The sequence below is a fragment of the Trematomus bernacchii genome, unplaced genomic scaffold (assembly GCF_902827165.1).
Source record: "Trematomus bernacchii unplaced genomic scaffold, fTreBer1.1, whole genome shotgun sequence".
NCBI classification, from domain to species: Eukaryota; Metazoa; Chordata; class Actinopteri; order Perciformes; family Nototheniidae; genus Trematomus; species Trematomus bernacchii.
Window position 1 is genome coordinate 250729 of NW_022987558.1, and position 16777 is coordinate 267505.

The following is a 16777-nucleotide window of genomic DNA, read 5'->3' on the forward strand; positions in this document are numbered from 1 at the left end:
TATTTTATAAACGTATTCTCAACGAAGAAATACAAATATACCTATCATCATAGAAATCTTACAAGATGTATTTTTTGTTCAATTGGATCTGACACTTTATACAATTCACAAAGGTCAACCTTGTAAATGACCTTTCCCAAAGGCCTGACTTAATCAACATTTGGGTAAAAAAGTATTTGCTATTCACAAATTCATATATAAAATATGCTTTGGGATAAAAACTAAAAGAGGCCAGCTAGATTACATTATAATTTCCATATCTTATTCTCAGCGACTTTTAGTTAACCTTTAGTTTGATCAATGCAAAGAGACATTTTGATTCACGAACACAACTGCAGGTTCATGGGAGAATATATTTATTTAGATAAAAATCAACAAAGGAAGAAACCAGCTGACTCGTGGCGTATCAGACACAACATTGAAGAATGCAACCTGCAAATCAAATCATCAATCATTCGATCAACACATCTGAAAGTAGAGATATCTACATGAATCATAACGTTTGATATACATTCTTTTTTTTGGTGTTTTGAATTAAATAAAGAAAAAAACCAAGTAAACTTAAAACCGCTTTGTTTCCAGTCTATGGCTTGTTTTCTGAAAAACCAGTATTACATTTTGCGGCGCAGTGTGCATAAGGAGAGCAGACAGAGTATGGCACCGACTGCATTATCATCAACAGCAAACACTAAATGGCAAGCAGCACATCCGTTAGGAGACTCCGGCTGCAGTCTTTGGTTCCGTTTTGAAGCGCTCGAGATATATTTAAGATAAGTAACTTAGTGATCAAATTCATATTTTTCATTTGCAAACATTTCTGAGAACTGGTTGAGGTCAGTCGCATCAGAGCGTTGATGCATTTATGAAAGAATGAGGTTTCAAGGAAGTTTGGTATACATTTGGTATAAAGAGCCAACTATGAAATCCAACCTTGATAGATTGCACAACAATAAATTGCATCACAGCATTTCTGATGGAGTGTGTGAAAGATGATGAGATGCTGGTGTGTTAACTGCATAGCTTGTTAATGTTGTAAGCAGCGAGCTCACGTCTGTAGCAGCGTTGCACTTTGCATTGCACTTTTTCAAATAAATCAGCCAGGGGCAAGAAAATCTCACATAAGAGCTTTAAAAACTGGAGGTACGTTGTTCAACCTGATTATCAAACAAATAAAAGATAAAAAGCAACATTACACTGACGACTACAACTTGATTGTTTTTACAAGGACAATTTGTGATTACAAAGTATATGGACCATCAACAATTAGACGCTATAAGGCGACAACACTCACTGAAAAAAGTACTTCTGCTTGAAGCTGCAGGAAGTCAAATAAGCATCGGCAGAACCACAGAATGCCAGGAATGGGAAAACTTAAAAAAAAGGTAACACTGCAAACATTTTCATCCAAAACAGCATGGTTGATGCATCCCCTGCAGTCAGGGCAGCCGGATGCATGAGTGGTCATTAAGGGTAAGAGGCATAAGGAGGTCTATGAACAGCAAGTGGAAACTGACACACTTTTGAAAAAAAGTGCTCTAGTCGCCCACATACTTTATACAACAAAGTGCTAATGGCCGATCAACCCTGCTAGGCTTCATAGGCGGTAGAGATTTCAGGACTGATGAAGAAGTCATGTTGATGTACAGAACATCACCGACACAACACATAGTCCAATAGTGTCTTGAGGTTGTTTTAACAAAAGATTATTCATGATTAATACTTTAAATAGTCTTTTGACCATTAGTAAAGTGCCATTCGTGTCTCGGTGTGAACACAGGACACAAGCTCATGTTTCTCACACACACACCAGAGACTAGTGTGCTCATGTAGAATCAACCTGAGCCACACATACAGGCACCAAGAAAGACATAAAACAAGACAGTGACATGTAACCTAAACACACACTTGCACAGAACTGCAAAATACTGTAAAATTGTAGAAAAAGCTGCTAATAAAGCAACTTCAGCTGGTGTCTCAGAGTGAACAAGTGCATTACTGTCTTCCTCTTCGCCACCCTGGTTCTTTCCATCAATCTGACTAAAAATATTGCAGTAAGTGCTGGGAGTTGACAGATCTAAGCATGGTCTAATCCTGTAGCATGACTTTTCTGCTGAAAATCCTGCTCTTCTTCTACAGGGGGGGGGGGAGGGGGGTTTGCAGTCGGAGCTTCAGCTAAATCCTATTCATCACACAGCATCCTTCTACACAGACCTGGCAGACCTGGCCCTGCTGCCGGAGAAGGACGCAGCCAGCATTGTTGGCATCTATATTTAGTTGGACCTGATCGAGGGACTGACCCTCAGAAGGACATTTTCGTGTGCTTCAAAGTGCTTCGGTGGCAAAAAGCTCAGAGGAGTACCCTCAGCTTAATGAAATCAAAGTTAACCCCAAATGTAATTGTGGGGAGGAAAAGCACCCGGTCCACCAGCCGCTCTCAGTGGGCCAAATACAAGTCTAGTGGCTTTTACACAGCACTCCTGCAATCTGTTTTTCTTCTTATTTTTTTTTATACTTAAGTTTTTCCTGAGAGCCTCCGAATTGTAGAAACCAATTTTCAGGCAGGAAATCCCCCGATTCAAGACAAGTGGTACTTTGACACACTGCATACTGTGCAGAGAAGTAGTGAGCGAAAAACGCCTGGTGAGTAACAGGGACAATCTGAGAGGAAATCAGTGGAGTTTAAAATGTGTGTTGATAGCTGAGGGCTTTTTGCTACCCCTTTCTCTCCTACTCTACTTCTGAAGAACTCTTTCCAGTCTCAAAAGGGAAAACAACGTTTGGGTCTCTTAGACATATCAGAGCCATGATTGTTCTTAACAGACTTGGAATGGGACCCAAATATGTAAGCATTGACTTCAGGAAATCTACACAAATGTCACTGTAGCAATGAATAGAGATGCAGCCATATCAACACTACAAAAAGCACCAGGCAGCATCTAGATAGCTGTTCCACTGTGTAATATTATATAATGACTCCATACTATTATCCTATTAATATGCATTAGAGGAGGATACACGTATAATTGGAAAGGCCAGGGATGTCTGAGCAGCTGTGCCGAAGGAGGAGGGGGTAAATATGGAGCACATTCAAACAATAACAATATAGTGTACAAACCAACAAAAAAACTTGTAATGATTCAAGGATTAAAATACAGCAATACAAAAATATAAATAACAAAAGTAACACTACTGCATAGGGGTAGTAATATGATTACAAATTGCAACAGAATCTCAAGAAAACAAGTAAATCAACGTATCCAGTTTAGCCTTTCAGCGTTGTGATTGTGTTTGGTAGAGAGTCAACAGAGAAACTATCCACGAAGGAGCTGTAGTGACTGCCAAACAGGCGTAATGGAGAACACAATGTGGAGTTATTAAGTGTGATTTAGAGTGGCTCCCTAAAGGACAAGTGGCCATTTTGATTGGGATGACTCTACACAGAAGCATATAGTGTGCCTACCACTATTTGATTAGTGCCTTAAATGACTGCCTTGGCTTGGATGAATCGCCCATTCAGGGCTCGTCTTAAGTATCAGCGCTGCTTTGTGTCCTGGCCGTGCCCGCCGACGGCTCTCTGCTAAGTGTGTGCGCTGCATGTGTGCTGGTCTTTGATCTAAGTAGCTGGTAAATTACCATTTAATTTGAAAACATGACTGTCTTTGGTGGGTGTTTTCATTTCGTCTGCCAGCTTTGCTTTGTGCATAATGCGGCACAGACAAGTGGCAAGAATTGCAAAGCAGAGGAAGTCTTGTTTTAGCGCCCCCCCCTCTTTTTTTTGTCTTTAAGAAACTGGGTAATCACATAGATTGCCCTCCCCTCTGTCCCCCTATCTGTTTTTTTAGGACGCTTTCTCTCTGCCTTTTAGGCATCGCACTGCCTACATTTGTCTGACTTTCATTTACTCTCCCCGTGTCTTCACTCCCCTGCAGTCCTTAATGTAACCTCACTTAAGGCTCGATAACAACAGTGTTGTTCTGGGCTGCCACAGCAACTAAGCCGTCCCCATTGGCAACTTTAGCCCCGACAGCAAGCTCCCCTTCCTCAATGGGGTCGGAAAAGATAGACCCGGCCTCCCCAGAAGAGACGGACACACCCCTATCGGTGCGCTCCAGCTTGCGGTGCTTGCGTGGCTCGGGAGGCGTGTCCTTCTGGGTCAAGACGTAGCGAATCCTCTCCGCGCAGACGTCAGCCGCCTCCTTGGTCTCCCTGCAGAGCTGGGACAGGCTGAGGAAGCCGTGGGGGAGGTCGTCCACCACGCACAGAGTGACGGGCTGACCTATGTTCCTCAAACGCTTGGCAAACATCACAGAGTCATCCAGCATGGGGTCTAACGCACAAGCCTGAGAGGAGAGAGGGGAAAGGGGACAGGGGAGAGAGAGCGGGGGTGAAAAGCAAGTTAGGACATGTCAGGAATCTTAATTAAGTGATGAAGAAAAGGAAGCCAAGAATCCCGGTTTCCTTTGTGCATACTTTCTTTACATTCCCGCAGACTCACTCTAGCCACTTTAAAATCAGTACCAATTTCTTCATTTTTTATTAACATCCTTCAAATGTGAGATCAGGCTTTAAACTTCCCATCTCTCTCTCACTGTGATATAACAATGTAAGTGAACGGTCCTCTCTGATCTCTATCTCTTCACTTTCTAAGGCTTTGGTGCTTTCACCTCTGCAACCTCCCATCTGCTTTTCTCATGTCTTTACTATCATAAACCAACACTCACAATCCTGGTCTGCTCCTGCATGGAACAATATCAAATCTACTTAGTTTAAAAGTGTTTGTAGAAAAACAAACGTAAAACCAAATGTAGATGGTTGCAAAGACTCAAATGCTCTTCAAGGCAAGCTTATACTACACTCAATTCGAGTAAGCGAAATTAGATTTGTGTGTATTTAACTGTATTAATACTCTCCTGCCCAATTTCTTTGTATCAGAATAAAGTAAAGCTTCATTATCCTGTCAAAGACTTCCAGCTGCTGCTTCATCTCACCACTATGTGCACAGGGGGCAGGCCTCTCAGCATGCTGTCAGGAGCCAGCAGAGGAGAGCAGAAGGGATCTTTAACCACAGGCGAAGTGTCCACCGTCATGGTGGCTAGCTGCTCTGAGCGCAGGGGCTCAAAGCCCAGGGGAAACTCCCTGCGGTGCTCCAGCTCTGACCCCTCCTTTCCAGCAGGGGGAGGTATGGCCACTGAAAACAGCTCCCTGGACATGGAGGGATCTGCTTCCTTGGATAAGAAGAAATTCACATCGTCTGGCTGCAGAAAAGGGGAGAGTACAAATAATTTAGTTGTGGATAAACTGCACTGAAGGGGAAAGTAATGTCAAGGACAATAATAAGGCGTAAAATATTAAATAGGCAAACTTCATTGCATATACACACAGAGGACTTTGTCCTTGTGGAAATCATCTGAAAAACCTTGGCTCTGTGCCTGAGAGTCTTGGCTGAACAATCCCCATTTGAAGGAGGAAAAGCATATTTAAAATCTTGCGTCACCCCTGCAATACAATTTTTCCCAAGTAAGGCACTAATCCAACCTGCCTGTGTGAAAAAACATGCGAGGATAATCTGCAATACCTGGCTGGTACCCGCACAACCAAAAAAAGCTTTGATACTCAGTCAGCTTTTCACAGCCAAATCTGTCAATGAGGCATGGGTGACTTCATCTAGGCTGAGATCATCAAGATGAAAAACAAACGTGACTGCAGGGTGTATAACGCAGTATGATAACGGGCCAAAGTATCTCCATGCTGATCAAATGTTCATAGTCTTAAATCCATCTAATGAGGGGAGAGATAGCCTGATCATAGGTGCTATAATTATCATCAAACAGTCCTCAGTAAGAGCCAAGTGTTCTTTAAAGCCCTTAGACATGTAATGCTGTTAACTTCTTCAGGATAAGAGTATCCACTGAGAGCGAGCTAATCTCAATGTAAACATGTTGAAGCGTGACGTACAGTGCTCTCAGGGAGCAGCGCTGCACTGTGAGAAGTGGAGCCGTTGTGGGATCCCAACTCCTTGCAAGTCTGGCTCTTCACAGATAATTTCCGGGAGGGGAAGTCGGAGGCGACAGGGGGGTCAGCGTGAGGAGAGGAGAAGGACGCCTCTGAAATACTCTTCCTCACCGTGTCTAAGAAACAAGACGGAGAGAGGGGAACATGGAGTTAGTCAAAATCGAAATGTTCCAGACAAACATAAAACTTCATTAAAAAGATCCATTAACACAGAAAGTAATTTTTTACGGTGTGTAAAGGACAGACGTGGGGTCAACTGCAGCTGGAGGACCGGAAAGAAATGACACAAAAAGAAACACACTATCACTTTGACTTATTCCGTCTCTACTTATCATATGTCCTCTGGTTGACAGCCAACCGTTAAAAGCCTCAAAATGTCAATTGAAGTGTATCAGCAGGAAGGAGAGAGGCGAAGTGGGTGGAGGGAAATCAAGCAGTGCTGTCATGGTGATATCATCTGCCCGCCCCGAGCCGTCAAAACATAGCTGTAGTCATGGCGGCTATCTCCACAAAAGCGCTACCGATCTCCCATCTCTTCCATAATGAAGCATCTCAGCACCATGATGGCCTTTTAATAATGTACTCCCACCAATGACATTCTCATTAGTTTGGGGCTTTCAGCTGGGGGGGGGAGGGGGGGGTGTCACCTGGCTAAGGGGACATCAGGGAAATTACGATTCGCCATCAGATTTACGGAGGCTACAATTAACAATTACTGTCAAAGCCCTGCTGCTGCGAAGACGTGAACTGATAGGAATGGGTTACAGTGTGGTTACGCAACAAGGTGGGACAAAGTGATAATTGGACAGTTGAAAGCTGAATAAAGGGGATCCATGTCATTAACCCTCATCCATATGGACTGTAAATGAACTTGATATTGTTACACACATAATTGGCTTAAATGATGATGCTGAAAATACGGGTGGGAAACACACACACACACACACTGATGTGGCAGTTAATGTAATGAAAGACCCGGGCAGATTGCATCTATGGCAGAGCTTTTCAAACAGTGGGGCTCCAAACATTTTAGCGAAGGCATGGTATATGGAGGTACAGAATATTACATCAGTTATATAAAACAAAATCACGTAGAATAGCCTCAACGTGTGCGATTTGGTTAAAGAAATACAGTAGATTTAGATAAATGAACTGTTTTCCCTCTTTCCAGAGATAGAGAACTTTTTTTTTTTTTAAAGGAGCCCTATCCTGCTTTTTGGGGTTTTCCCTTTCCTGTATTGTTCTATAGGTTGTTGTGCATGTAAATGGTCTCCAAAGGGAGTTTCTCTCCCACACTCCCTCCCTGAAAATGACCTTAATAGCGCCCCATTTATTTGGTGTTGTCTGATGTTATGTCAAATAACAACATTTGGCTCAATTGTCAGTCTCTATGGAATCAAATAATACAATCATGATCCCATTGATATGAAAAAAATTGTCAAACTAAGCAAGCCAACTAAAGGGGCATCAAGCATGTCTGAGGAGAGGCTCAGAATCCTCCTGTTGTCCAACAGTATAAACGCAGTATCTGGCAAGTCAAAACGTATTTAAGCCACCCACATTTCTTCTAATGTTCCCATGCCTGCACAAACACACAGTCACACACAGACACACACAGTCACGCACAGACACACACAGTCACACACAGTCACACACAGTCACACACAGTCACACACAGTCACAGACACAGTCACACACAGTCACACACGGACACACACAGTCACACAGAGACACACACAGTCACACAGACACACACAGTGAAACACAGTCGGGGGTATACCGGCGGCTCTTGGTGGCGCCTCCTGTGCAGCCGAGCTGGGGGCGGTGGCGGCGGCTCGGTTGGAATCCAGCAGAGAGTGGATCCAGTTGGAGGCTCCCTGTCGGAGATCTCGGAGCATCACAGCCGTATCTCTCCTCACCAGACTCAGCTGGCTCGCCTTCTCCACCTGCGCCTCCGTCTGGGGCTGGTTGCCTGGAGGAAGAGGAGACATAGAGGAAGACTCAGCAGGGGAAAGATGGATGGTAAACAGAGAGAACAGTGTTTCTCTTATTCTTGAATAAGCACAAATGAGAAACAGATAAGCCAAAATAGGAAAGATAAAAAAAAACACAGACAATACAGCCATTTGTGTCACAGAGAGCAATACATAGTGATGACAGAACGAGTGAATAGAACATGATTAGTGTTATAGTTCATTATTGACAGCGACACAGGATCCACAGTATCTCTGTCAGAATGATTTGGCAGACATGTAGTTGGCCATTTACTAGTCCTCCTTAGCCCTCCTTTTCTTGTGAGACTACAATGTATCAAATGACTTGTAAGAGTTTCTCCTGCTTTTTACATTGCATTAATGACAAGGCGTGAAAAACAATCTATATGCTAATAAGTTGAGTTGTGGCTAGGGAGGGTGTTTCAGACATGATACAGCACGGTTAGAATAAAATCCATAAAGATTTATGATTAAAAAATGTATAATATACACATTGTGTGCTGAAAAAGGAATTGAGCAAGTGAACAGGGAGATCCGAGATGAGAACAGAACTTGTTTTATGTTTAATAAGATAATTATAACTGTTCTAAAACTTAAAAGACATGCAGGCAGGCTGAATTGACACAAAATAGAGATTGAAGTTTTCTTATCAATTAGTTGTTTCAGCTGATTGCATATCATAAAACATCGCTTTGAGTTTTTTTTTTATAAATTATATTAGTTAATGCAATTGAAAAGAATGGCTTAACTGATGAAAATGGCAACAAAATAATATATATAAATATACATCAACTTAATAACCTTTGCATTTATGTTACACAGATAGTTTGTCAGCATTATTATTTTTAAAAGGGCCCTATAATGATTACTTAAGGGTTCATATTTGTATTTTGTGCCTCTACAGCGACATGTTTCCATGTTTTAATGTTCTAAAAAGTCTTTATTTTTCTCATACTGCCTGTGCTGCAGCACCTCTTTTCACCCTCTGCTCTGATTGGTTAGCTGGCCGGCTCTGTTGTGATTGGTCAACCCGCTTTGAGATGTCCCGCCCCTTAAAATACAATGCACTATCACGTTGGAGCTAGCCAATAGAAGCACGAATGTTACATAGTGATGTCACTATGTGGTAGGGAATTTCTGGGTTTTATCCTTTGCAGACCATTTACATGCACAAAAACCTATAGAATACACTACAGGAAAAGGCCCCTTTAACAAACCTACAACACTGCAGAGATGCTTAAACTAAAGACTAAGGGGAATAAATCCTAATTAAATTCTAAAATCTACCAGATAAAAGAACACACCTTATTTAGTTTGTTTTCTAAATCACAAACACACTTGCCCTCCTACCTGCGTAGGCGCTCAAACACCTGGAGAGCACGCTGAGCGGCAGCAGGGGATCCATAAGTGTGAGCAGACGGGAGGGCGAGGCGTAGGCGGTCAGCAGCGTGGCTGGGTACACGGCCACCAGGCCATCTGGCATCCGCACGCCAAAGGCAGCCGCGCGCATCGTCGTCGTCACACACAAGTTGCCTCCCGCACTGTCACCAGCCAGACACACTTTCTCCCCGGTCCAGCCTGGAGAGATGAAACAGGACGGTAAATATAAAGGTGAGGACAAAAGAAGAACATCAATCCATGGGGAAATGGTGAAATGGCACACAAAATAAAAGGAGACGAGAAAAATATGTATTTTTCTACAAATCCACTGTGGAGCAAGAAAAGCAGTGCGACCCATAAATTAGCAGAATCTCAATTCAATTCCAATTCAAAACCTTTATTTATCCAGATGAAATCCCATAATCTCTTTTCTCTACCATGAGACGGCTGAATATGGGGCTGCTTGGAGCTGGTATTGTCTTGCTATCCGCCTCATGGCAGTGATAATGTCTTCTTGTACTAAAACACAAACGCAGCACTGCGATCACTGTTAATTTGACACAGCGTGCTTCAGCGGGCGGATGTACCCCAAAACGACCAGATGTCTTTTGTTGTCAGCCTGAATACTTAGCGTCACAATTTGTGTTATATTACAGAACAACGGGTACAGTGCAAAACATGGCGCTGCAGCATGATTACTTTCAAAGTGATGAATGATTCCTCTTGAAAGCTACAGGGAATTGGTAAATGCACTCACAGAAGCAGTCCACTGACTCTGAAAGGAGTGAGCTTTTGTCTGCTCATTAAGTCTAATAAACTAACTTCTACCTGCCTAATGCATTTAGCATTTCAACAGCACATGGCTTCCCATTGCATTAATAAGTAGTCCGAAAAAGTACATGGGAGTAAAAAAGAAAAGCCAGGAGTCTGATATTAACGCTAATGTGTGATGACCCTAGATAACAAACTGTCCTTCATTGCAAACATCGCTGCAACAACCCGCTGCTGCAGATACACTCTTTACAACATCAGGAGGATACGTCCCCTCCTGACCCAGAAAGCCACGCAGCTTCTGGTCCAGGCTCTCGTCATCTCACGCCTTGACTACTGCAACTCCCTCCTGGCTGGTCTCCCTGCGTGTGCCATCCGACCTCTGCAGCTCATCCAGAATGCAGCGGCTCGTCTGGTCTTCAACCTTTCAAAATGTTCTCACACCACGCCGCTCCTCCGCTCCCTTCACTGGCTTCCAGCAACTGCTAGAATCCAATTCAAGACACTGGTACTTGCGTACCATGCTGTGAATGGATCAGGCCCTTCCTACATCCAGGACATGGTTAAACTGTACACCCCAGCACGTGCACTCCGCTCTGCATCAGCCAAACGGCTCGCTGCACCCTCACTGCGAGGGGGACCCAAGTTCCCATCAGCAAAAACACGTAGGTTTGCTAACCTGGCTCCTAAATGGTGGAATGAGCTCCCCATTGACATCAGGACAGCAGAAAGCCTACACATCTTCCGGCGCAGACTGAAAACTCATCTCTTTCGACTCCACTTCGAGCAATAAAATGAAAAAACTAAAAACTAAATAAAAAGCTCTTACATACTAACTAAGCACTCACATACTAACTAAGCACTCACATACTAACTAAGCACTCACATACTAACTAAGCACTTACATACTAACAAAGCACTTGCATACTAACTAAGCACTTACATACTAACAAAGCACTTGCATACTAACTAAGCACTCACATACTAACTAAGCACTTACATACTAACTAAGCACTTACATACTAACTAAGCACTTACATACTAACAAAGGACTTACATACTAACAAAGGACTTACATACTAACAAAGGACTGGCTTATCTAAAGCCAGTTGAGTAGCACTTGAAATGTTTTGGCTCCATGAAACCTGATGTACTTATATGATTCCGTTTTCTTCAAGTTTGCACTTATTGTAAGTCTCTTTGGATAAAAGCGTCAGCTAAATGAAATGTAATGTAATGTGTGTGTACCTAGTAGGTGGTGGTTTTTCAGAGCCCAGCAGTAGGCGTAGAAACACTCCTCCAGGGCCCTTGGGAAGGGGGCCTCGGGGGCCAGAGAGTAGTCGATGGACAAAATGGGGACACCGAGATCCTGGGACCAGCTCTTCAGATAAGGCTGCAGGACACAGAAGACAGAAGTTAGAGGGGTGAAATTATAAAATGGAAAAACACTCGGTTTCAAAGCTGATGTATAATATGATGTTTGTGAGAAACAAGAGCAGCCTTGATAAAACACAGAGGAAATGAGACAGAGAGAGGTATAAATGTAATGGGAGAGAGATACTTCAGAAAGGATAAAAAAGCTATGAAAATTGCCCTGTGATGACATCGGTCGGCTTTGTGGCTTACCGTCTAGACAATGAAAGAATGAAAGAATGAGCACTGCCCTCACTGTCACCTTCATTTGGTTTCTTCAGTTGGTTATACAAAAGATGCCAACATGTCCTCGTTTATTGGGTGTGAAGTAACAAGACAAAGACAAGGTGATGGTGTGGATTTACAGGGAGTGTCTACCAAAACAAACTCACTGTCAGAATACTGAGTGTTCCTTTCTTCCCGTTGCTACACTTTGATTATGTGTTTACTATTCTAAGGCAAGTGCTTTACTCCACAGCTGCAAAGCAATGACCTTGAAATGCAAGCAGGGCAGCAAAACTTGTCACGCCAAAATAGTCCTTCTACAAAAGCATCCATCCTTTCCTCCTCCATCTTTATCTTCTCCCAACACCTTTTCTGACTAGCTGTGACAGGGCTGGCGCTGAAAGTGACAGCCCTCCGTTCACAATGCCAGGAAAAGCACAGTGAGTGTATGTTTTGAATGTTGCCTCACCCGCCAGTGATTCACCCTGAAAAGTAGTCGCTCCAGCATCCAGCCGTGCCGCCTCAAAGCCGCGCTTGTCATAAGACATCTCAGAGTGAGGTCGCTGACAAGGGAGTACACGCTCTGTTCAGGTCAGTGTGGGTGTGTGTGAGAATCAGCAAAAGGTTCTCCAAAGGTGTGTATGTGTGGAAACAAGTCAGTACATGTCAGAGTACTTGGGCAGGCGCAGCAGTCAGACAGTTCATCATCTGCCTGCATAAAAGAAACTCGCAACAAATGTCCCACAAGGAAGAGAAGAGGTGTGTGTGTTTTTTAATGAGCTGGGACCAAGATTGGAAAACTCTTCTCATACACACACATCCTATTCACAAAGAAGAAACACACTCTCACACCAATTTAGAAGGAGCCAGATCTGTTCTCAAAGCAGGAATAATGGGAGCTGCAGTCCAACTCTTTCTAAGACATGCAGAGGAGTTAATCTGCAGGCTAATACCTCTACAGGGGGTGTGTGTGTGTGTGTGTGTGTGTGTGTGTGTGTGTGTGTGTGTGTGTGTGTGTGTGTGGTGTGTGTGTGTGTGTGTGTGTGTGTGTGTGTGTGTGTGTGTGTGTGTGTGTGTGTGTGTGTGTGTGTGTGTGTGTGTGTGTGTGTGTGTGTGTGTGTGTGTGTGTGTGTGTGTGTGTGTGTGTGTGTGTGTGTGTGTGTGTGCTGGTCTGTGCCCAAGTTGCTAAATGCACAGATGCCAGCACATCCATTCCTGTGATGTCAGCATAATTGGGCTCTGAGAGCACCAAAGGCTCCAGCCACTGAAGTCCAACTCTCCATCTCGCCCAGCCGGCAGGAGAGAAAGGGGTCGAGGAAGGATACAGGAGAGGATAAATGAGCAGAGCAAGGCCCCGCCCTCAGAGAAACTTTTCAATTTTTCTATTCTTTCTTCCTTGGCCTTGCCTCAGGGATTAAGAGAGCAGAAAGCACACGGTAATATTAGCAAGGAGCCAAGTTCAAATTGCTTAAATAAGACAGGAAGGGGATGTTAGAAAAGGACACGAGGTGAACAAAAAGGATTTTGTGAGGTATTAGAAAGATTGAGAGGGAGGATGTAATAAAAAGGCGAGCCCCGAAGAAAAAGACAGAATGATAGTCTGACAAGTCTTCCATTAGTGCCCCGGGTAATCTTTCTCTGCGGGGTTCTACAGTTCTCTGTTAATTCAACATGACAGCCCTGTTCACCCCCGTCTGTGATTGCTCCCTCTCTTCCTCTGGTTGCTACGCAGCTGCAGACCAAGAATGCCCGTGTCCTTGGTGATTTCACAGAGTCCTGTCTTACAGAGGCTATAAGAAGCCTGACGCCACACACAGACCACACACAGACACAGATAACCAGATCAGTGAAGGAGAGCTGGGTGCACAAACTGTATTTAAATCATCCTTCTCATCAAGATGAATCACGGAGGTTCCTTTTGCTAGGATTTCATATATTGTTACTTATGTAAAGTTATGATAAAATAAATGTTTTGATTGCTGTTAGAGCATTGCAGAGATTTTTTAAGACAACTTATAAGTGTGTTTGTGTGCTTTTTCCTTTCAGAGTGATCTTTAAAGTGGACCTATCAAGCTATATTGGAAAAATATATTGTAGGGCCATACCTATACAAAACATGTCTGTGAAGTTTTTTGCTTAAAATACCAAACAGTTCACCCATTGTAGCCATGCCTCATACTGCTCAAACCCCTCTTTTGCAGCCCTGTTATGGCGCATTTCCATTGCAGCGCGTAGCTCGCTTTAAGCGTGCCGTGTCGTGCCGTCCCCTTTTTTGGTTGTGCTTCCACTAGGCCTCGTTCCGGCGCGGCACGGCGCGGGGCCACTTTTTCCCCTCTTTTCTGGCCCTAGAAAATTGTGGTTCTATCGGGGCCAACAAACAGGGCTGAGTATGCTAAACTAGAGAGAGGAGCGCTGGCAAGAGGGCTAGAACTACAACAAGATGGACATATTTGACCGTGATTTAATTGTAATACACGTTTCAAAATGATGCCGAAGTAACAACATACTGATACCGGTTAGTAAAAACCATGAATTAATGCTTTGTCAAGTCTGCAGACAGACGGCAGGCGAAAAACCTTTTAAAATTCGTGTTTTTCTAGATGGAGATTGGCTAAGCTAACGCAGTATATGCCCCGACCGTCCACACTCACAACAACGGCCTATACAGACATAAATTAAGCAGCGACTGTATTCACCATGACACAGGCAGTCTGTGGTTTGTACTTGTTTAACTTTTGTCGAGTTTCTGAACATATATAAGGAGCTGTGAGCTCTGAGTGCTCACAGCTAACGGCTGTGTTGTGTTTCTGGATTTCTCATTGAAGATGACGTCACGGCTCCGCCTACACTGCGTTACTACCCAGTTCCTAAACTGTAATGGAAGCGCAGCATGAAGTGAGTCGGCCCTGTTAAGGCCCAACGCGGCCAAGCCGTACCGAGCCGTACCGAGTGTGGCCGAGGCCGACCGTGTAGTGGAAATGCGCCATTAGAGGAACGCGGATTTTGGGTCCTGAGGAGGCGGAGCTAATGCCTGATCAGAATTCTACCGGAGATAAAGTTAAATTCTGCTGTGATAAAACGCCATCCTGTTCTAAACCACATCAAAGATTATTTCTGAAATAGTATGGAGCTCAAATGCTTTTTTTCTTGCGGGTTTATCACAAGGTGAGTTCCTTTTGTTATTTCCTGCTTTTTAAACACATGTGCTCTACACAGTACAGGTTAGCTCTGAGTGTTAGCGAGGCTTGCTAATGTAAACAAAGACGAGATTACGTCCAAAACACGTCAGGCATTGTTTCTGATAGCAACTTTCTGTGGGTCCGCCCGCCGATTTGACGTCAGATCGGCAGCAAATCTGTATCCGCTCGCTGTTTTTAAAAGATTTGGGTACGGAGGAAAAGAGAGAGGGTTTTATTTTCTGACCCTGCGTGAGTTCCCCGACACACATATTTATGTATAAAAGACATCACAAAGTGCATTTTGCATGATAGGTCCCCTTTAAAGTAAATCTAGAGGGGATGATGTGTGTGTGTGTGCACCTTCTGTGTAAACCAAGCATGGAGGGAGGGCTTAGCATCTCCATTTATAAAACTATATTCCTGCGTTTTCAGCGATTATTTACAAATGAATTAGCTTAACGGCTCATTAAATGTCACAATATTGACAAAGGAGGAGATTCAGCCTGCTAACTCCTCTGCTGTCAACTAGTGCTCGTCTCAACACTTTAATTAGATGGGGTTCAATTTCAATTAGTTGGAGAAAACAGAGCGAGACAGTGAAGCGATGAAGGGATGAGAAAGTGAACTGGAGGAGCAATACCGGGTGTTTAAAATGATGGAGGTGAAGTGGTGTCAGCATCTGTATCTGTGGGTGCCACATCACATATTTACCACTGTTTCCTGCATTACTGTTGTATTATAAATATCATAATAGGTCACCTACAGATGTGAGTCATACTACAGCAAAATATAATTATGTGAAACATCTTTTGCATTCAGTTTTCCTTGAAAAATGAAACAAATCATATTGCACTTTAGGTAAGAGGATAGATATACTGTCACCTACTATCCCTTTTCTTTTTTCTTGTCATCAGTGTGTGAACTCTTAACTCTCTTATCCCCTTTTCAATCTTGTTCCTGCCGCTCTAACACCTATTTTCCCCCTACACGGATCGATGAAGGTTTAGAGAGAGTTGCAGAGCAGCATCTCACCTCATGGGATTTGGAGGTCTGGGCCACAAATCCTCCTCCGTGGAAGTGGATCAGGATGCTGGAAGACGGGGGGAGGCGCTTGGTCTTCCCCAGCGACAGAGAGATGGCGCCCCCCTCAGAACGGGCGAGAGACAGCAGAGCCTCGCTGTCCTGGAGAGAGAGGAGGAGGAAGGGATTAACAAAAGGAGAGAAATAAATCACTAAAAACAGTAAAGAACTTCACGTGATGTTGACGGTGGCCTCACTGATAACTGTCCACATTATGTGCATATTGTATACTGGAAACAAAGCCTTGTTTTCATTGTTAATAAAAAGCATTGCTGGTGTGAGCAACAGGGCTCCTTTGAGAGGAGGACTAACTGCTGTGCTGCAGCAGCTTTCTGCCAGCTTCTCCTGTGCCTGCATGAACGCACACTAATTCCCATTCATTAACGGAAACAAGGAGGCAGAGGAAATGTAGCAGGGAGGGAGGGTGGGTTTCCACCGATGCACACTTGTAATTTGAAACTTTAAAAAAGGAAACTTTTGTTTTGTTGTGGCGTGATCAATGCTGGGAATAGAGAGGCGAAGTCCCGCCCATCTACTTCCGACCCATGGGACCTTATTTCGGAAAATTGATGTATTGAAGTCAATGGGGAGAGAAAGATTATCTTTTGATCCCGTTTGAATTGTGCCACGAAATACACATATGATGTTTGTCAATCTTAACAAATCATTTCCATGTCAAAAAGTCACAGTTTGTCGTAAAACTGTTGAAATATAAGACTATGA

General features: G+C 43.6%; 1 protein-coding gene across 2 annotated transcripts in view; it reads right to left on the reverse strand.

The window, feature by feature from the left end:
• Positions 1-339: 339 nt before the first annotated feature.
• Positions 340-16777, reverse strand: part of lipeb (lipase, hormone-sensitive b) — a 32735-nt gene continuing 16297 nt past the window's right edge. For both annotated transcript variants that reach the window (XM_034123931.1, XM_034123932.1), the window contains exons 7-13: positions 16007-16156; positions 11406-11550; positions 9357-9584; positions 7793-7984; positions 5956-6128; positions 4989-5255; positions 340-4340 (exon numbers count right to left, since the gene is read on the reverse strand). In XM_034123931.1, the coding sequence (XP_033979822.1) occupies positions 3948-4340; positions 4989-5255; positions 5956-6128; positions 7793-7984; positions 9357-9584; positions 11406-11550; positions 16007-16156 (1548 nt within the window). In that variant the 3' untranslated portion in view covers positions 340-3947. The remainder of the gene's footprint in view (positions 4341-4988; positions 5256-5955; positions 6129-7792; positions 7985-9356; positions 9585-11405; positions 11551-16006; positions 16157-16777) is intronic.